The 22,284-nt window shown below is 41.4% G+C and overlaps 1 protein-coding gene across 2 annotated transcripts in view; it reads left to right on the top strand.

Moving 5' to 3' along the window:
• The window catches only part of LOC139452832 (synaptic vesicular amine transporter-like), a 78,027-nt gene that overhangs the window by 34,198 nt on the left and 21,545 nt on the right, over nt 1-22,284 (top strand). Inside the window, exons 1-3 of one of the 2 annotated variants that reach the window (XM_071234459.1) lie at nt 6,430-6,526; nt 20,673-20,862; nt 21,374-21,770. In XM_071234459.1, coding sequence (XP_071090560.1) covers nt 20,703-20,862; nt 21,374-21,770 — 557 coding nt within the window. In that variant the 5' untranslated portion in view covers nt 6,430-6,526; nt 20,673-20,702. Of the gene's footprint in view, nt 1-6,429; nt 6,527-20,672; nt 20,863-21,373; nt 21,771-22,284 lie in introns of those variants that run through there. The other variant, XM_071234457.1, reaches the window with a different exon arrangement.

A 22,284-nucleotide genomic window follows, 5' to 3' on the forward strand; every position in this document is an offset into this window, starting at 1 on the left:
GACTCAGCGTTCAGCAAGCTTTCAAAGCCACAAGAGCGGAAACGAGCTAAAGAATGTTGGTTCAAGTGTCCACATCGGTAGAAAATACTTCTGGGAGTAGAGTCGAGATCTCTGGCAATCTTTGTATTCCGACTTGCCTTTCTCCCTGTTTTGCTATTGTAGTTAACGATTGACTTAAACAAGGCTTTATTCGCCTGCCTGTTATAGTCGGGGCAGCTGAAAGACCAACTCGGGGTTAACCAGGAGTACTCCCAAGCATTGATGAAGAGGGGGAATAATTTCCTGTCTGCTTTAAGCCATTAAGATTTCGCCAATCTTCATCGATGTCGCCTCCGTATGTCCGGAGAAAAGCCGGTGCGGCTTTTTGGCCCTCCCTATCGTCAAAACGAGGCTGTAGAACCAACCTTGATCGTTGTCTAAACGGTGCTTTGGTGTCTTCAAGTAGGCGATGACGTCATGGGCATGGTGTTTGAATGGCTCTTCCTGTCTAGGAAGTCGTTGTATTCTTGGGTTGACATCAGATGTTAACCCTGTTCTGTTCTTCAGACACGACAAACTGCATAATTCATCCAGAAGGGATTATTTTTCTATTATTGACATTTTGACAAGACGACCATGCGAGCTTCTGTAAAACCGATGAGGCATTTCTGCATGGGAGTGATACATATTCGTCTTCAGCGAAGCAAGATCGAACTTCACTTAGCTATGCGCCCTTATTCAAATACTTCCAGAGAAAAGAAACATTGCACCCGTAAGGTTAATAACTGTACATATGTTTTCATCTATTAAGAATTACATTTCAACAAAATCATCATACAGGCATATCTTTATCAATAGGGCGGACAAAGAAGGTTTGTAATGTATCAACAAAACCCGAAGAAACAACTCCCCAAAACAATAAAAAAACACATCATTTTAAACGTTGCCATTTATTTTAAGCCTGTTAATCAGTGTATCCATATGGAACTACGACTTGCAAAATATTATTGTTTCTGAAGTTCGGTTTAAGGTGTTTACTAGCTTCATGGAACTGTGCTATGTAACTGGGATCCGTTAAAAATATGTACTTACTATTGCCACATAACCCTGAGGGAAGCTACAACTGCATCTAGCGGGTAGACATTCACTGAGTGAGTGAGTGAGTGAGTGAGTATGTGGTGGGGGTGAGTGAGTGAGTGAGTGAGTGAGTGAGTGAGTGAGTGGTGGGTGAGTGAGTGAGTGAGTGAGTGAGTGACTCTAACAATGGGCTTCGCACATTGTACCCATGTGGAAATCGAATCCGTGTTTTCGGCTTGATGATTAAAATGCTTTACTCATTTGTCAGCTAAATAAACACATGTTAATATATATTGTCATTCGAGTAACACCTACTTTACACAGTTAAAAGCTTCATACCGGTTTGTTATCCAGTATACATTATCCCATGGGTCTGGGTGGGTGGGTGTGTACCTGGGTTGGTTTAAGTGAGTGAGTGAGTAAGTAAGTGAGTGAGTGAGTGAGTGAGTGAGTGAGTGAGTGAGTGAGTGACAAATCTTGACAGTTAATACACTTGACATTTCCCGAGGTTACTATGACTAAAGGATAACAGACACCTGGTGACAGATATTTAACAGCCATCTTGTCCCTTTTGTGGAAGTAATTCACACATAGACGACACAATCTGCTCTCGCCTCGACGAGCAACTGGAGTGACCATTGCTGTGACAACAGCTACTATACTCAATCCATTGTTTGTAGCAGTACGTAGAGCGAAGATATGACTACGTTTGATCACAATAATGAAATTTCTTAACCGGTCGAGGGTAAAATACTTGGAAAAAGTCAAGAACAAAATTAGTGCATGAATTGGATACTCTGGGAACGCAATTTCTGTGAGTGAGTGAGTGAGTGAGTGAACGAGTGAGTGAGTGAGTGAGTGTGTGAGTGAGTGAGTGAGTGAGTGAATTGTTAATATTATTATGTTACATATGTTGTACACAGAAGATACATGTGTACATACATAAAGTCTGCCGTAAAATACGGACCAGGCAAATCCAGTTTTTGGCCGATGAAACACTCTAAATACTAAAATACAAAGGATAATATAAGACATCAACTACAGTGTATAAAATGTCATTACATGCAAAACAACATAGGTACATACAGGGATAGGAGCCCATCACCACATCAACCGTGTACACATACATGCGCACATAGACGGCGCGCACATGTACATCCACGAACAAGGCAAATGCCGACTTTAACCTTTTTATCTCAACATACATGGTCACATTCACAGGATTTGGGTGTCACATAAGATGCTAGACCTGAAGGCTCATGTGTGTGTCGCAAGCCGATCAGCGCCCCCTCGCGAGAGACTGACGACACACACCAGGTGCATTAAGCCCAATTACCCACATACTTAATCCGCCGCCATGGTTCATTGTCGTTTCTGAAACGTAATGTTATTCAATGTGGCGACACCAGACACCCTCCGCTTGACAGGGATATTCTAACTCGCCTTGTAAACGCCAGGTGGCACTACTCTTCATAGTACGAACATGGTTGACAAAGGTTTCTTCGTTTTGTACGTGTTTGTAAATACAGCAGAATTGATGAAATGAGGTAGCTTAGTGGTTAAAATGTTGCCTTGTCATGCTGAATAATTAGGTTCGTGTCCAGCACGGGTTTAGCCTTCTAATTCTTTACTCGTCGGCTTATTGCGGCCTAAACCAATATTCACACACCCTACTTTGATACTGATCAGATGTATTGATGTATGACCTTCCTGTTTTCTGAAATAATTTAAAAAAATAATAATAGGAGGAACACCGTCCCTTGGATTGGCTTGTCAATTTAATTTATACGGGTATGATATTGCGATAGTTTGCATCCCAATGCTTGCCTGTTTTCATATGTATCTGTTGTATTGAATATAGCCAATTCTCTGAGCAGGAGATCAAATATGAAGTTAAGGAATGTTTACAAAAAGTACAAGTCATTAAATTTCATTTTTCATGAGATTGATATATGCAAGTAGATACCCGACGTGTACAATAATATTAATGTACACGAGCGACGTCACGACCAGGCGGTCAGCTGTACATGAACATGACTGGACTTCTCTGGACATTGCGTTACAGTCTAGACAAGGAAGGAACTGATTGGAGAATGTTCCGGAAGACTTCAAAGAACTACCAGCTTATTGATGTGTGGCATGTATGCAAACATATGTCTGAACCTTTAAACGTGTTTCATGTAGAGTGTTATATACTAATGCCAAATCCAGTATGAGACTTAATGCAAGACAAGAATAAGAACCAAGGCGGATGAATATGAGGGAAGGCAGAATATGAGGTAATGCAGATGGATATGAGGGAAGGCAGATGAATATAAGGGAAGGCAGATGGATATGAGGGAAGGTAGATGGATATGAGGGAAGGCAGATGATATGAGGGAAGGCAGATGAATATAAGGGAAGGCAGATGAATATAAGGAAAGGCAGATGGATATGAGGGAAGGTAGATGGATATGAGGGAAGGCAGATGGATATGAGGGAAGGCAGATGGATATGAGGGAAGGCAGATGGATATGAGGGAAGGCAGATGGATATGAGGGAAGGTAGATGTATATGAGGGAAGGCAGATGGATATGAGGGAAGGCAGATGGATATGAGGGAAGGCAGATGAATATAAGGGAAGGCAGATGTATATGAGGGAAGGTAGATGGATGTGAGGGAAGGCAGATGATATGAGGGAAGGCAGATGAATATAAGGGAAGGCAGATGAATATAAGGGAAGGCAGATGGATATGAGGGAAGGTAGATGGATATGAGGGAAGGTAGATGTATATGAGGGAAGGCAGATGAATATAAGGGAAGGTAGATGGATATGAGGGAAGGCAGATGAATATAAGGGAAGGTAGATGGATATGAGGGAAGGCAGATGGATATAAGGGAACATAGATGAATATAAGGGAAGGCAGATGGATATGAGGGAAGGCAGATGAATATAAGGGAAGGCAGATGGATATGAGGGAAGGTAGATGAATATGATGGAATGCAGATGAATGTGACGGAAGGCAGAAGAATATGAGGGAAGGCAGAAGAATATGAGTGAATGCAGAAGAATATGAGTGAATGCAGAAGAATATGAGGCAAGGCAGATGAATATGACGGAAGGTTGATGAATATGAGGGAAAGCAGTTGAATATGAGGGAAAGCAGATGAATATGAGTTAATGAGAGATGATAATAAAGGCCAAAGTGTTATTTGAAGAATAAAGGACTAACGTGAGATTTCAAAGTAACGGTATTACTCAACCAATGCATTAAAGACGCTAAGCACATTGAGGAGACATAGTGTCTTGTGACGTCATACATGAAAGGGAAATAACCTCAGTTGCAATTACTGACGAGGTCAGACTGCTGATTGTGAAGATGTTGGTGGTTGTTTAAATTGCCTAATGGTCTTGTTCACTGGATCTTAAGCATGCTTTGTTACAAATATTTTTTTACATTCATTTCGAATGATATTGATTGAACGTAATTCCCTGAAAGGATTAGCGGGGCATAGTAACCCTGTCTGAATCTGTCATTTACCACCCAAGGTAGGAGTTCGCAGCATAAGTCGTCTTATTTTTTAAGAATGTGTTTTCTATAAAAAGAATACATTGAAGTGATTGCCTAAAGTCGTTAAGGTCAATTAAGTGGCATAATTGTAACTTCCGCGATCTTCACGCACATTATAAAAATTAACATACATAAATACAACATTGCTTTGAAAGTACACCAAGCGCGAAAGGTCAAAATTGATTAAAATAACATTCCAGTTGAAATGATTTTAGCTCTTTTTGGAAGTTTTGCCAAAGCAGCGATGTCTTCAACTTCAGTAGAGTACCTTCGCCGCTATCTGAAAGCGCAAAAAATACCGGTTATAAAAGTAATTAATTTGATACTGTTATGTTCCCAAATAGACATCCTATCATAGACAATGACTTTAATTTGCCAATCAAACATGTCATTGACGTAGCGGATGTGTAATTCTAGATTTAAAAGAGAAAATACTAGTTAAGTTCTTGGAATCGATAGCGCAAGCATCGGGGTCTCGCCTCGTGTGCGAGAACATAGGGTCTTTCATCCTTTCCGTTCCTGACGCTTTATTTCACATGCCGTTTGGCACATCTAATGATTCCTAGATTGAAGGGCCAATATAATTGCAAATAGCTCGTGCTTCCTCTGGCCAAGACCAACTTTTATTCCGTGCCGTCATTTAGATTCAACTCTTGTCGATGGGCGGGTGATCGTTGACTCTCGGATTTGTTCCTATACGATAGCTTTGAATGAGCGAATCAAAAATCTACATGTATGAATATGGCTTGTTTAAAAAGAGGAATTGTGTAATGCCGTCGCGACAAAAACGAACCAAGATTGTGATTTCAGTGCCTAATGTAAATGTGCTTGAGAATTCAAATGAAATGCGGTTTTTGATAGCTAAAAGCGATAAAAACACAAAACAGAAGACGGTGCATTGAAAGGGTTTGTAGTTTTAATGCTTTGTGACGTTGCTAAGCAACAAGAAGTTACAGCTGCACAGTATTAACGCGTGTGCCTGTTTGTCTCACACATATTGTCTCACACATATTGTCTCACTCAATGCCAGGAAAACACAATATATACCGTATTGATTAGAAATAGTCTTTGATCATTTGTTGTGTATCACAGTCGGACACCACGTCATCCACATCCCTAGCTGCATCCCTAAGCATCTCATCAATTATTAAGCTATTCTGCTATAAGTTTCTTAAATAGAAATCAAAATTAAGTAAATAAATAAACATTTTTATGAAAAACTCCAACATTACTCCCCACCTTTTAAATAGTTATATGTGCATTTTTCTTACTTGCGTCGGTCCCAATGTATTAATTATTTTATTCGATATAATACTATTCAGATGCAATTTGTTGTTTTTGTTGTTTACGTCACGTCCTGTCAATAGGTCTTTCTGAATTGGGTCGATTATAACCATAAGGAAAATCACTACCGAAGGTCCGATGACTTCCTTATCGTCAGTTGCTTCGCGGCCGTGAGGTGGTGGGACATATACATTGTTCTTTGTTTAGTACAGGCGGAAGAGTCAACATAAGGTTTCACATAAAAGAAGTGTTTGTACAAGTGGCATTAATCGATTTGGTTCAACTAAACACGGCAATACTAGTAAGCGTGTAAAAGACTCCGTTTTTGAAACAGACACTTGGCTGTCCACAGTGACTAGATTTTACGATAACCGAAAAGGGACGGCACGAGCCGTAGTCCACATCAGAAGTGATCTGCACTCTCGCACTCCGCACCAAATGGAATCGACTGTTCTGATTGGCTGTAATTATCGACACATTTGAGGAGCGGTGATATTAGAATCCCCAACGTTGTTACATCACATTTATCAGAATGAAGTCAAGCAATAGGGAAGCATGCTAGTAATTTGTAATTCACATGGCTCGTGGAATTGATTGACAGGGCTCGGCTGTAGGACTACAGTTGATTCTGAGAGGTGAGTGATATAGACATTTTGACACTAGAAATTGACATGAGATGGATACTGCTTTTAAGTGTTTATATACAGGTCTCCAGTGAACGGTATCGACATTGTTACCGGGAACAACAGTTCGTGATTTCTAATCTATTAAAAAAAGCAAACTAGTTAACTGTCGGAATACCAGACGTTTGTTCATCAGCACCAACAAATAGTAACAGATGATCAGCTGATTTAATCAATTTAGATCGGGCAATAAAACTCTGTCTGTAACAGACCTTCATTGCCCGTTTGCCTCCGCGCGGCGAAGTGCATTTCATCACGGTAGTATTGGAAAGTACATTACCCAAGTACATCCTGAGTAAGGGCCCCACGTTGGACATCATCAGCCAGGATATTGCATTAGTATGTTAAAACAGTATCAGTGGGATAGATTCTAGAATGAAATTGTGCAGTTCGTCACTACTCGTCTCAACGGAGAGTTTACCCCATTGGAATGGCGATTAATGTATGTGTTCTGTATAATGGTTCCGTCTGTGTATATGAACCCTGGTTGGAGTCCGATATCCGCGCGCGCGTGTGTGTGTACAAAGTCGAGCAATGTCCACCGTCAGTTGTGATTGCAAAGGTTTGTATAATCATTAGTGGCAGTCCCGATCTGATCAGTTTGACCCTCTGTCTCAATGGGCCCGGTTTACATTATAACAGTGAACCCCGTTTATCCGAACAATAACATTCTCACTGACATTCCCCGGATAATAAATATACGGATAATCGGACGAGTGTATAAAGTAACGTCCTTTTGTTTGAGGCACATGCATATTGGTAGACCTTCACATTTAGCCCGGTATTCGGATTAACGAGGTTTCGGTTTAAGAAGGTTTTCACTCGTCAAATTGGCGGAAACGTTCATGTCCAACTATATTTTTTTGTCCCTCCGTTTGTTTAATGTACATTGAAATGACTGTGCTATTGATGTATCAAGCTCGTGTTTCCATCACGCGAAGCCAGCGGGTGTGTGTTTAGTTTATTTGTTGTAAGCTCCGTATACTGTCATACCTGAGTTGAAAGAGAGGTGGTTGTGGACGAGGTGTAACGTTCGCTGTAAAATAAATGTAGGCTTGCATTTGGTGTTCTTCGCCTGACCCCAATCATTATCGCTAAGTGTAGCAAATCATTTTCAGTTAATTTTCGAGATTGGAATACCCTTAATGGCTATACAGTGGATTGATTGTGGCGTGTCTCGTCATCTTTCATTGCACATCCATCACATCGGTGAGGTAGACGTATCTCCTGCTGCCGAATCCGGGTTGATGGTTATATAGCAAGCGCTGACATTCATCATAAGCATGATTCCACTAGAATATAAAATGGTTACACACCTAAGACCAAGGGTAGAATGACGGTTACCTGGGGTAACCAGGTTGTGTTCCATAGGGCGGGACATGCTTACCCTTTTCGCGAACACCTGGTGTCATCACTGATTTTCTGTGGTTTATATTCATATAATTCCCACAGCTATTTGCCCTTTACGCCAAATGCCTGTTTCGGCAGAAAATCTAGGCTGGTTATTCTCTTGCATTGACAATTTATATACATTAGGGGGAGAAGTATAAAAAAGGGTCAAGACTATCATGGGTATATACATCATCTATGCATTACGTTAATTAAATTAGGATATTTCAGTATGACGGAGATGTTGTAGTGTGGTATAACATGTATCATGTTATAACATCTGGCCTATATTATAACAGTGCGTTATGACATGTAGTGTGTTATAAAATGTAGTCCGTGATGTGACTTGTCACCTGGTTATAACATGAAACCTCCTCGTGCCTGATATTTTAGTACATACTGAAGACACATGCTGTTAGAATTAAGTTTGGTATTACTAATTTCTCCCATGATAAACATCCCAATACTCAGCAACATCATTCACTCACTCACTCGTAGCTCTACCCTGCATCACCTGTCAGTCAGTGATTCAGTGGAGGTGATGACACAAATTGCTGAATCCATAGTAACCTATATCTCCCCTACTCGGGTAAGTAAACGTGTTAATCTACCCGTAATACATCTATAAATACTGACCGTACAGTGTATCGCCTGAGGCAGGAATCGTTAACGCCACGCGTTCTCACCACGGTGTTATTATGCAGCAATGGCACAACATACACTGAATGTTTATAGACAATAATCATTCTGTTTCTTTGTCACCTGACAAAATCGTCAAAGCATAGATCAGCGGAATGACAGAAAATAAGCATGAGTGAGTTGTGTTTAACGTCCCTTTTAACAGTATTTCAGTCATATCACGGCGCGTCAGCTTAATGTGGGAGGTAAGCCCCAAGTGATGCAGGTCTTAGACGTTAACCACTTCGGTGAAACCCACATGCACGGGTATGGTGCTGACAGACCTACAAACATAATCGGGGCGAGCCGGGATTTCTGGCGTGCCCAAGGGACGCAACCCTTCATAGAGAATTGCGGCGCCTTAGACGACTGGGCCACCCGTGCCCCCAAACAGAGCATGAGGACCAATTAGATATTGTGAAGTAGTATTTGTAACACAATGAACCATCTTATAAAGTAACATACATTGATCTTGCGTTAAACGACTGGTATACCAGCAGTGCAACGTCCAAAGGCAGTATCGACTAACGATGCCGACTAGATCAGTTGTATAGTAATCACTATCGAATAGTGATGATACCAGTGTTCGAAAAGGTGAGAGTATCTAGCCCCACTGGTGCACCCATCACATTAAACGTCACTGAACAATATCAGATCATCGCTATACCTGAAGTTTTTGTTCTTTACCAAGTTACCTTGTTTTACCAATCCGAGCAGAACCGATTCATGTGTATAAGGAAACAGATCAACAAGAGGGGAGCTCAGTTACTGCCCATGGGGATGCCTACTCCTTGCCTAAATGTCTTACCGCCAAATTTCGCATGGATGTTATCAATGAGGAAGTTCAGCATTTCACATACAGTAAACCTCGGTTATAACGAACTCAAAGGGACTTCTAATTTTAGTTTGTTATAACCGTAGTTCGTTATAAGCATATATACAGCATAACTACAGCAAATAGTCGGGACCCAAAAGTAAGTTCGTTATATCTGTCAGTTCGTTATAAGTGAGTTCGTTATAACCGTAGTTGACTGTATTTATTTCTCAGTAAACTTCAGATGACCTTTGGTGCCATTTTTAGACAAATTGTCTTGAACCTCTGAAGACAAACCTTACAACGTTCAAACGAGGAGTTACTGTCATCCGCATCTTGGAATATTAAGGCGAATGGAGCTTTGTGATGGAAAACAGATGCCTTCTAATAAGAATCATTGTTTGAGGAATTTATGCATGTCTAGACTAACGAATGCTACAAAAATGGTCGTGGTGTCCCGTTGTCTGCATGATGTGTCAAAACTAATGATCCTGTTGTAGAGTAGTACTCTAATGTAACGGTTAAGATGATTTACTGTCATTTAAGGTCGGTGCTAAGAAATTCTAACAGACCCTGCTCCATCAATAGAACCCAAACTGAAGATTATTTTGAGAAATAGAAAATTGTATCTTGCAATAGACCACCGATCCAGAAGGTCCATTATAACTGGTGGAAATAGCAGGTGCTACAAAAACAGAAAGGAAGCAAAATATTATGACACAAATTGATGGCCCTTGTGTCTGTATAAAATAGGGGAGGTTGTGTTATCATCATATGACCTTACACAGAGAACTGTTTAACACTCCATTTCCCTCCCTGCCAGCTATTCCGATTAACACAATCCATTTCATAGAAATTAAGCACGTTATATGCCTTTATAAAAAAATAATCTCGATTAAAATCACATCAGTAGAATAACTCTGAAATAGTGGAAGGAAACATGTTTCAGGAAATAATGCTTATGAAAACATATGGTGCACTCAGTATTGACAAAAGCTGCGCCCGCTTTTTGTGGATTTGCACATGTGCTTTTGTCATCTCTTATCCGGAAGTGTTGATCTAGTGCATGACGGGACGGCCCCGAAAGTCCCATGGTGCGTGACATTTCCATCGATTCTTTTGACGTTGATTAAAAACACACACGCACGTACAATTCTGGCACTGGTCGTAAGAAAAAATGGGCAAAAGTCACAGGAGAATATATTGAAGTGAAAAGAGCTAGATGATCATGAATTCAAACAGCTGGCTCTGAAGAGAGGATTGTACACGATGAATGTTCTTCAAAATACATGTTAACATCTCCATTGACACATAAACGCACACATCTAAACACACAAACATCGTGAAGTACTGGGTTTTAATGATGCCAGATTTCTATGATTGGTATTTTGTTAGCGTTTCTTTGAGTTTGGAAATATACTTTACATTTTAACTTACTACTTAATGACAGATCTGGCTCTGAGAACAATTGACTAAGTTACATTCCCGATTTACAAATATACCAACCATAAACCACTGTATAATTAAACCTAATCATGCAGAGTGTGTCAACAAAACTACGCTTCGAGATGTTTCTGTTATCGTACTTTACCGCTTAATACTGTCTAGATTCCGAGATGCTAGACATACACAATGCGTTAAATCGGGGAGGATGCCGGTTTGTTCGATGGATTTAACTGTTATCGGCCCCCCACTCTCGGAAATATTTTATTGCACATTTTGTTCTTCTGAAAGTGATTTTACAGTTGTCGCTTAGGATTTTTTTATCATCTAGACAATTGTTATGAAATTAAAATCCGATGTTCCGCAATGAGTGCATGCAGGAGACTGAGAGCTCCTACGGCCTGCTGTGCAGTGCCTGGGAGGAGAGAAACACGGGGGTACTCCCAGTAGCAATGAAGACAGATTGGTTGGTCATTTCTGCTTTGAAATGTATCTGGGGAAACGTGACTGTGTTATATAATTCGTGTTTTTAACAGGACAAGTACTTTAATTTTGAGATAAAGTCGCCCTTTGCGTTTGAATGTTCCTGAGAAGCTTTTCTCCATTTTGTAGAACAGTGTGAGAACTGTTGATACTTCAGAAAGGTTGCCAAACGTCGTTCCAATGTAGCAACGCATGCATAACATTCTCCAATGAAGCATATTCAGAATCTTGAGTATATCGTTATTAGTTTCAACAAAATCTAGGCAAGTCTAGATCAAACTAAACCAAGTCTAGTTTCCTTGATTACAGCAGAAGAGGAAATGTTCTTTTGATGAAAAAAAGATAATTATTTTAAAGTGTTAGTCTATTATGTTGTCTATTACGCCCAATAGACTGCGTTTCGTAGGATAATGGCTTTGGCGTTTTAAATGTACCTATAGTAACTGTTTTTATTCTCACTCAAAAAGTGTATAAATTATTCATTCTCGACGTAAATGGATTTTATGTCTCACATTGGAGTGGCTGTATGCAGTGTACATGTATATATTATATATTATTTTGTGCAAGTTTGTATATTTAAGGACTAAAGGGAGGTAAGACAACCCCATCCACACAAACACACCTGACCAACACGCTTACACAATGTAGCACCTGCATGTACGTGTGATGCTCCAATGTTAATGAATGCGTGCCGGTGGGTCCAGGTAATGACATTGTTTGTCTCGCCTGCAGTGGTAATCAACCACACAAGGGAGTATAGGACAGGTGTATTGACACAATTAAGCTTGTACAGTGTTGTGACGGATGACCTAACTTGGTGGCCTTGTGCATCAAACATCTTGGATTTGGTTCGTGCATTTGGTTCTTCATCGTCGTCGTCGTCATCGTCGTCGTCATCATCATCATCATCGTCATTTAATACATATAAAAATAAATGGATGTAGCCAAGAGGGTTTGGGTGATCCTGGCACAGTCAGGCTGGTTAGGCTAATCATCAGCTCAGGGCCCTTGCCCCCTCTACACGCAGCCAAGACAGCGAATGGGGCTTCTCCCAGGAAGCACTGCCTAGTCAAACCCACCCAGAACCTCTCGGAGAATGTGAAACTCCCCAACACTTCAGCCTTCTGCATTACCCAGATTGTCAGTAGGGCTGTATTGTCTCCCAATTTCAGTCAACAGATTGGGAGGTACCAAATCTAAGGCACAGAGAACAATGGGGAGTCGGACAACTTGGTACTTCGGATGCGAGCGTGACATTAGCGTCAAAAGGGAAAGAAATTTCAATGATATAAATGATTTCATTGGATTAATCAAAAAGGACAAGATCAGGTTTGTTGGCCTGGACACGTTTGAGGTTGTAAACGTGCCTATTCCAAAGAATTATTATTATTATTATTACACAATGTTTGCGATGTGGACCGGTGATAGCTAGCGTATCATCAGACAATAGCTTTGAGGTAGTGTCGAAATCTGTGTTATATCCGAACACTGTGTTATTTCAGCTAAACAATGCATCATTCATCTTCTGGCGACGCACCATACTAATGTCGACGGTGATACTAATGGCTTCGCGTGCCACGTAACTGAGATCAAGGACACCGTATTGACCAATGCCTACAGCTATTGTCAAATACTCGTGTTGACAAAACCCGGTGACATCCGAAAATATAGTTTGCTAATTGAATCAGTTACATAATGATTATTACAACGATAGTTTATTGACATAGTTTGTGGACATTGTTTACTGACATTGTTTATTTACTCGCATGATACATAATGATACGTAAACAGCATGAACCGAGTTAAAGATTACAGTGATGAGAGTGTGCGCAGTATTACAGTCTGTACCACGGGGTAGGTGATGGGGGATATTGCAGTCTGTCGGGTCCCTCGGGGTGGGGTGATGGGGGATATTGCAGTCTGTCGGGTCCCTCGGGGTGGGGTGATGGGGGATATTGCAGTCTGTCGGGTACGTCGGGGTGGGGTGATGGGGGATATTGCAGTCTGTACCTCGGGGTATTTGATAGGGGCTATTGCAGTCTGTCGGGTACTTCGGGTTGGGGTGATGGGGGAATATTGCAGTCTGTCAGGTTTTATCGGGGTTGGTGATGGGGGATATTGCAGTCTGTCGGGTACCTCGGGGTTGGTGATGGGGGATATTGCAGTCTGTCGGGTCCCTCGGGGTGGGGTGATGGGGGATATTGCAGTCTGTCGGGTACGTCGGGGTGGGGTGATGGGGGATATTGCAGTCTGTACCTCGGGGTATTTGATAGGGGCTATTGCAGTCTGTCGGGTACTTCGGGTTGGGGTGATGGGGGAAAATTGCAGTCTGTCAGGTTTTAACGGGGTTGGTCATGGGGGATATTGCAGTCTGTCGGGTACCTCGGGGTTGGTGATGGGGGATATTGCAGTCTGTCGGGTACCTCGGGGTAGGTGATGGGGGATATTGCAGTCTGTCGGGTAACACGGGGTGGCTGATGGGGGATATTGCAGTCTGTCGGGTACCTCGGGCTGGGATGATGGGATCTCGGGGTGGCTGATGGTCGATATTGCAGTCTGTCGGGTACCTCGGGGTAGGTGATGGGGGATATTGCAGTCTGTCGGGTACCTCGGGGTGGCTGATTGGGGATATTGCAGTCTGTCGGGTACCTCGGGGTATGTGATGAGGAATATTGCAGTCTGCCGGGTACCTCGGGGTGGCTGATGGGAGATACTGCTAAAAAGAGTTTTTGTCTCTGAATCGTTACTTACAGATCTAACTATGTAACCGACGAGGTACTCACCTTTCGGCGAACACCTGGTGTGATCACTATTTGATAGTAATTCATGAACACATGCTCATCATATAGCCGGAATCGGACAATCGACTCGGCTTTTATCAGGTATGTCATTTGATTATGGAAAGGGTTTTGTCGCTTTTATTTAGACTTTAATGTCGATACAGTAAATCTTTCTAATTCCATAAGCACGGCATGTACAAGTTGAAGTGATATCAGTGTCAATGGCGTTCTCCAGGTCCCCAGATTTACAAGCCAGTCATGATGTGATAACCTTAACATGTTAGGTGAGGTGAGGTGAAATGGGGTTTAACGTCGCGTCCAAGATTATTGCACTTATATAGCGACGTGCATGCACGTGTATGTGTGGCTGCTTGTACTAGTCCGGACTGATGCCGATTTATAGTGCTAGCTCACTGAGATACCATGCCGCAGTTTAACATAAATACCCCACTCAGACACAGTATACTGACTCCGAGCCAACCAGTCCTTGTTTTAGTCCCTTAATGCCGAGCGCCAGGGAGGGTTACAAGTAGTACCATCTTTTAACGTCTTTTGGTATGACGCCGCCGGGGATCGAACCCCGGATCTTTAGCTCTTTGGGCGGACGCTCTACCTCTTAACATTTTAACATCATGCATTAAAGACAAGGCCAGTAATCCACTTTTTGCATTACAATAAAATGCATTTTCAACATATAAAATGTCATATTGGCAACAAAACATGTTGAATGTTTAAGCTCACCGTATAAATTACGGTTTATTTCATATGAATAATTCCATCTATAAACAACATACGATGTATGAATATATCCAGAACCCTTCATTGCGTGCTGGTTGCCATGGAAACAGCATGTTCGAATCTGAAGACACAAATACTATATTCACCGCGACTAATATTTATGAAAACATCACTAATTGGCGAGCATTTAGATTTGTAAATATCCCGTCCACCACCTTGCATGGACACTTCTAATCATTGATTGGTGATTGGGATGAAGTTAGGACTAGTACCCCGGGGAATACTTTCCCCGACTGAGAGTAGTGAGTCTGTTTAATTGAGTGCTGGTTACCGTACAACTATTTACTAATCAATGACCACCTCACGCGGATTGGTTTTTTATCATTGCCGGCCACGAAAGACAATGAAGCCACATCATTGGTCGTTGATTCTGTTGACGCTGTTTATTGACGTCGACTCCCCACAAGAATGTAAATACTGATTTTTCTCATACACAATTAAGTGGTGCTTCGATTTTTGGCGGACAAAACAATGTGGTTTATTAAGCTTTTTGCCTTGTTAATGGGCTCATTTTAGCACAAGTTTATTTATTGTTACCGTTTTGAATGACATTTGATACATTGACATTTCTACACTGACTGTTATCGGTCATTATACAGTGTCCTATTATGACCGTATATATTATTACTATATAATATTGCTGGGATATTGGTATAGCTGGCCCGCTTGTCCAAGACAGCGGTATTCGTTTTGGAGAATTGCGTCCCTTAGGCTTGCCAGTTACCTGTGACTATGGGTTCGAATCCCGGTTCTCCCTAATTATGTTTCTAGGTTTGGTAGCTGCACACTGACTGACTGACTGACTGACTGACTGACTGACTGACTCACTGACTGACTCACTGACTGACTCACTCGAAATTCTACTACGCCACAGGTGATGTGAACAGACGCGATTACTCGAACTCCACCTGAGATATAGTTCGAGACAATGGTGTTTGCTCCTAACTCGAGATATAATAGCTAGAATTAGCAACCATGTTACCGTAAGAAAACATTCTGAACTAAACGTTGACTACTCGAGAACTAAACGTTGACTATTTATAAGGGATTCAGAAGCGTTAAGAAAATCGGGTCATTTAGGAGACCGAACTGGGAGTTTATAGGACATAATGTTTCATTTTGCAAACACGTCTCTTGTTTATGCGTATTGATAATGCGTAGTTATAATAATTAATCACAGAATTTATGTTGAAAAGCACCCTATACACCCTTTAGCGTATGCCAACGTTTGACAAAACTGACAAACATTACCAGATCTGGAACAGATCATTAACAGTCACAACATCGTAACGTCACAACATCACAACGTCACAACATCACAGCGTCACAACATTACAACATCACAACGTCACAACATCGCAACGTAACGACATCACAACGTCACAATATCACAACATCACAACGTAACAACATCACAACGTCACAATATCACATCGTCACAACATCACAACGTAACGACATCACAACGTCACAATATCACAACGTCACAACATTACAACGTCACAATATCACAACGTCGCAACATCGCAACGTAACGACATCACAACGTCACAATATCACAACGTCACAACACCGTGAAAGCCTCCGGACAAAAACGCTTGAGTCCGCTTCCAAATGGTTTACAATCAATACCACAAGTGTCATCACGTCATACACCACTCAACACTATATCGGTAGACTGGCGCATGAAGTGCTCTCACATCTATACCTCGTATCGATACGTCTTGAAAAGGCAGTTGGACAACAACTCTAGTCCTTCAAGTCGGTACCCAGAAGCTGCACCATAACAGAGCAGCTATTTACGGCCTTATTGACGCATTATATTTTGAAAAACCTCCCGAAATAGACTGTAACTATGAAACATTAGTATGCACACAACATGTCGTGGCAGTGTTTTGTGCGGTCTTGATTGTGTTCAAGATTGTGTAGCCTACTTTTCAGGAAACCCAAACACCAATGTGAAACCCTACAGGTTTGATGTTTCAATTACTGTTGCCAAAGTGTTTTATATATTCGGAACCATCTTAATCGTCAGACATATAAGGTATTGTCTGAGTAAAACTAGATTGTTTACAGGCCGCGTCGTATTGCTGTGCGGCGTTAGGCAATAAACAAGGGCTTATTTTTTTATATCATTCAAGCTGGTGGCGTTTGGCAACACGCACTTACTTTTTAATCCATATTGTGTGAGTGGCGGGTGCTGCCGGTACCTTTTTACCTTTTTCGCGAACACCTGGTGTCATCACTGATTTTCATTGATCAATTCAAGTATTTTCACCACTATCTTGCTCTTTATGCTCAGTGGAATCGAAAGGAGTTTCCTTCCCTTCCGTGATTGTCCCACGGCAACAAAAGGGGTCGCCCGCCGGGTTCTTACAGGCGTTTCAAATACTTACCCAATCTGCGTCCTCGTTCTCGTGCTTAAGCTGTGATACTTCAGGGAAACACTATACTTTATCACACTATACATGGGGGTAGAGCAACTTTATTTCCTAATTTCCTAACAGCTAAAATTGTCAATTATGAGGTGAGGTGAGGTGAAATTGGGTTTAACGTCGCGTCCAAGATTATTGCGCTTATATAGCGACGTGCATGCACGTGTGTGTGTATGTGTGTGTGTGTGTGGCTGCTTGTACTAGAACGGACTGATGCTGATTTATAGTGTTAGCTCACTGAGATACCATGCCGCAGTTTAACATGAATATCCCACTCAGACACAGTATACTGACTCCGAGCCGACCAGTCCTTGCTTTAACCCCTTAATGCCGAGCGCCAGACAGGGTAACAACAAGTACCATCTTTTAACGTCTTTTGGTATGACGCGGCCGGGGATCGAACTCCGGACCTTCCGCTCTCCGGGCGGACGCTCTACCACTAGACCACGGAGGCGGTCTGTCAATTATGAAAACGTATAAAGTATGTTATTTTTTTCCATTTTAATTCGGGAAACCCATTTGTCCAGAAACTCTCCACGCTGTGGCCGGTCTCGGTCAAAAGTATTTACAAAATTTAACATGCTGTTTTCATTAGCACATACTAAGGAAGAAATATATGAAGGTGTTTCTACAAATATCATGGCACATAATTCAAATCAGTTTACTTAATCCTACTAATTTGTGGCAAATTTAAAGAAAATTTAAGATGTTCATGTATGCTCAAATGTGACCTGACCACGTTTCATCAATAAGTTATATTGTTTATATCAAAGCATCATTACAGCATGTGGTATTTCACATCAAAGTTTTCTACATCTTTTGATATTCTCCATCCTTGCTATCGGCAAAATCCACCAGCTGCCCTTTGACGGTTGATTAACTGTTTGTTAATACGCTTCTACAGTTATGTATATAAATGTCAACAAGTAGTATATCTTACACCAAAGTGCCCTATGTCGCGCTATAGGTTTGCACCAAGTGCGCATCTTTTGAAAACAGCATATATCGGCATCGATTTCTTGATAAAGCAGAACGTTCCCACCGGTCGGTCTATAGTCATGTCGAAGTCGGTAATGATCTTTTCGTGTTTCTGTGACAGATTTCCACTCTGACAAATATTTGAATTCCAGTTCTCATCATGGTCGTTTGTGTTATAACCTCCCCTCGAACTCGGGTGCGATGACATTGTATGGCTGTGACCAGGCTCAGCAACATACGTCCCGGGATGATGAAAGGCTTGGGTAGGACTGTTAGATTCAGATCGTTATCCATCAGTCGATCTTGTCAAACGGCCCGGTTCCGACCGCTGTTCCCACGCTTCAGTGAACCCCAGTGCTCACCCTTAGACAAATACCTCCTACGTGAGAGGTGGACCTTGTGGTCGGAGGAGGTAGAATGGGAACAAACAAGATACAGCCTGTACGATGGAGGCACTATGTTGATAAACTACATGTACAATATAAACTGCCTGGAAAAAGAAAGTTGACCGATAAAGGCATAAAATACTTTGATATTGCTCTTCAGTATATATATATATATATATATATATATATATATATATATATATATATATATATATATATATATTGATATTCTATCTTCTATTCTATAGTCCAGTATATATATATATATATATATATATATATGACTATAGAACAGAAGATAGAATATCAGTCTATCTATCTATCTATCTATCTATCTATCTATCTATCTATAAACACACACATACATACATATATATATATCTGTATATCTATCTATCTATCTATCTATCTATCTATCTATCTATCTATCTATATATCTACACAACACACACACACACACACACACACACACACACACACACACACACACACACACACACACGCACACACACACACACACACGCACACACACACACACACACACACACACGCACACCTGTCGTTATATGACATGAACATTGCGGTAGCCCTGTGGTCACAGTGTTTGCTTATTGTCCGGGTTCTATTCCGTTCAAAGAGAAGCCTACACTTGGTCAATCGCCAGGTGACTCAATCATTTAACAAAGGCAGTACACGGAATAATGCTATCCTAGACTGTGATGCCATTTGTGAAAGGATTACTCATGCCAAAACAACCCACCATCCCTTGTAAACAGCCAACATTCCCACACACCTTGTAACAGGACCGCTTGCACAGTAAACCAAGAGATAAAATACGCTGTTGATAAAACCGAGCCTCCAAATCAACTGTTAGCATTTCCATAGGCCGGGACTGTATATGTGCACTACATGCTAAGATGAGCACGTCACTATCGATTGCCCTGAACATACACAGTATCAACCCAGTGTCTATTTGTGATTACTGCCAGTAGGTATAGCACTTAGCTAATGAGAAACAAGGTCATGCTTACTGTCATCGTGTACATATTTTACTGTCACGGCAAATGGTACACCGAGTGGTGGAATTTCGGCGTATAATTAACGTTTAGCGCCCCCTTTCAGTGCAGACCCATATTATTTTATAGCCATTTAGAAGGATTCTCCACAAGCGTGCGTCGAGGGTGCGGTTCAGTCGTGGTAAAAGCTTTGTTGCCACAAAACAACCTGTCATGATTTTACATCGACTCACCCAGTGTCTCTTTCTCCAACGCCCGGTGTTAAAACGCAGCTTCTGAACACCGTCTTAATGCGGTGTTGAATGTTGATGGTGTCACAGATACGTACCTTTGATTGGCGTAGCCCAGTAGTTAAAGTGGTCGCTCGTCACGCTGAAGGCCCATGTTCGAATCTCCCTCGCATGGGTACAATGTATCAATGTAGCAATGTATCGATGTATTTCTGTTGTTGTTGGAATACTGCTACAAGCGCCGTACAACCAGCCTCTCCTTACCTTTAGAACCCGTGAAGATCCGGGTTTGAATAGGTCTTCAGCAAGCATCGTTGTCGTACGAGGCGACAATCGGGATCGGGTCGTCAGGCTCGCTGACTTGGTTGATGCATATCATCGTATCCCGATTGCATGGATCGATGTTCATGGTGTCAATCACTGGGTTGTCTGTTCCAGACTCGATTATTTACAGACCGCCATACAGCTGGAATATTGCCGAGAGCAGCCTTAAATAACAACAAACACTATATCTTCAGTTCTTGGTTCTTTCTCGGCAATTTAGATCAATTGTTTGGCAGCACAGTAACCCTAATCGTAGGTCTCACCAAAGCGGCAAGCAATTCGTAGAAATTTCATCACATATTACCATGTCGATACAGCCAACTCAAGACTACCTTTTCTTGCAGGTTCTACACGAACAGCTCCACCTAGACACGATGACGGTGAAGGAGTTCCTGTCCACCACCAACATTAAGGAGTGTATCTCCACCTCCAGCTGGGGAGGGTGTATAGCCAGATGCCGCCAGTCCCGGCGCCTCGTTCTCATCATAGTCTTCATCGCGTTGTTCCTCGACAACATGCTCCTCACAACTGTCGGTAGGTGGCGCCTGCGCAAGTTAATATTTCAGATATTAGATTAATATAAACTCGAACCCCGTTAACTCGAAATCCGGGATACCAGATAATTGTTCGACTTATCCGAGATTCGACACACCCGACTGAACCTTAAAGCCGTCAGAAAACATGACGCAAATGTACCACATAGTGTATTTATACGTGACAAGTTGAACACATAATTAAGAATTGAATTAGTTAGAGTTTGTATAATAAATACACAAAGATGTATGAATGTAGAAATGACAAATGCTTCTGTTTGTATCTTGTCACAGAAATGAAAAAAAATGTAATTACATGCACGATGGCTAGGTGAGCCGTAATGTTTTGACGTCGAGTTGAGAAAACCATAGATTTGTACTTCAGATAAAATCAAAACGTAAATTCAGAGGAAATGCAAGTATTTAGCGGTAGTGGTCAGCAAGGACCTTTATCATGCCCCATCCTTTGGTCAACGATAGCCATGCTCACTGTGTCCTTTCCTTGTTGTCAGTTCCGGTTGTGCCGAACTTTCTGAGGAGGCTGGAGAAGAGCCACAGGAAGAATACGACGACAGTTAAAGTTATAAACCAGACGGTTACAGTGTGTACGCTGGTCCCAGATGAAAGATATTTTCCTACAACTGATGTTAAAAATATTTCAGAGGATTCTCGTGGTTATTCATGGGATGGACTTTCGGATATTCCCCGCCATTACGTCATGACGACGTCAGTGCCGTATATATGTGTATATAGCAATGAAACAAACCTTACCAACGTCATCACGACGACTGACAATAAACTCGATCATAAGGCCCTTGCGAATGAAAATGTGCAAGTTGGGCTTATGTTTGCTTCTAAAGCTATAATGCAGTTGCTAACCAACCCGTTTATTGGACCTCTGACGAACAGGTATGTGTTCAGTATATCACATAGGTAGTTTATCGCAACGTGTCATACATATGGCTATATACCACTTAGACAGGGCAATATATCAGGAAACGAGGGAAATATATCTCATCGATATATCTTACATAGAGAGGACAGTGTATCACATCAAGAGGACAATATATTACACAGGACAATTTATCACACTGGACAATATATTACAAAGAGGGTAATGTAATACAGAGAGAGGGCAATGTATGACATAGAGAGGACAATATATTACACAGGCCAATTTATCACAGAGGACAATATATTACAAAGAGAGAGTAATGTATTACAGAGAGAGGGCAATGTATGACATAGAGAGGACAATATATTACACAGGCCAATTTATCACACTGGACAATATATTACAAAGAGAGAGTAATGTATTACAGAGAGAGAGGGCAATGTATGACATAGAGAGGACAATATATTACACAGGCCAATTTATCACACTGGACAATATATTACAAAGAGGGTAATGTAATACAGAGAG

This window comes from Haliotis cracherodii, unplaced genomic scaffold, assembly GCF_022045235.1.
Source record: "Haliotis cracherodii isolate W230 unplaced genomic scaffold, xgHalCrac1.p SCAF_9, whole genome shotgun sequence".
Classification (NCBI taxonomy): Eukaryota; Metazoa; Mollusca; class Gastropoda; order Lepetellida; family Haliotidae; genus Haliotis; species Haliotis cracherodii.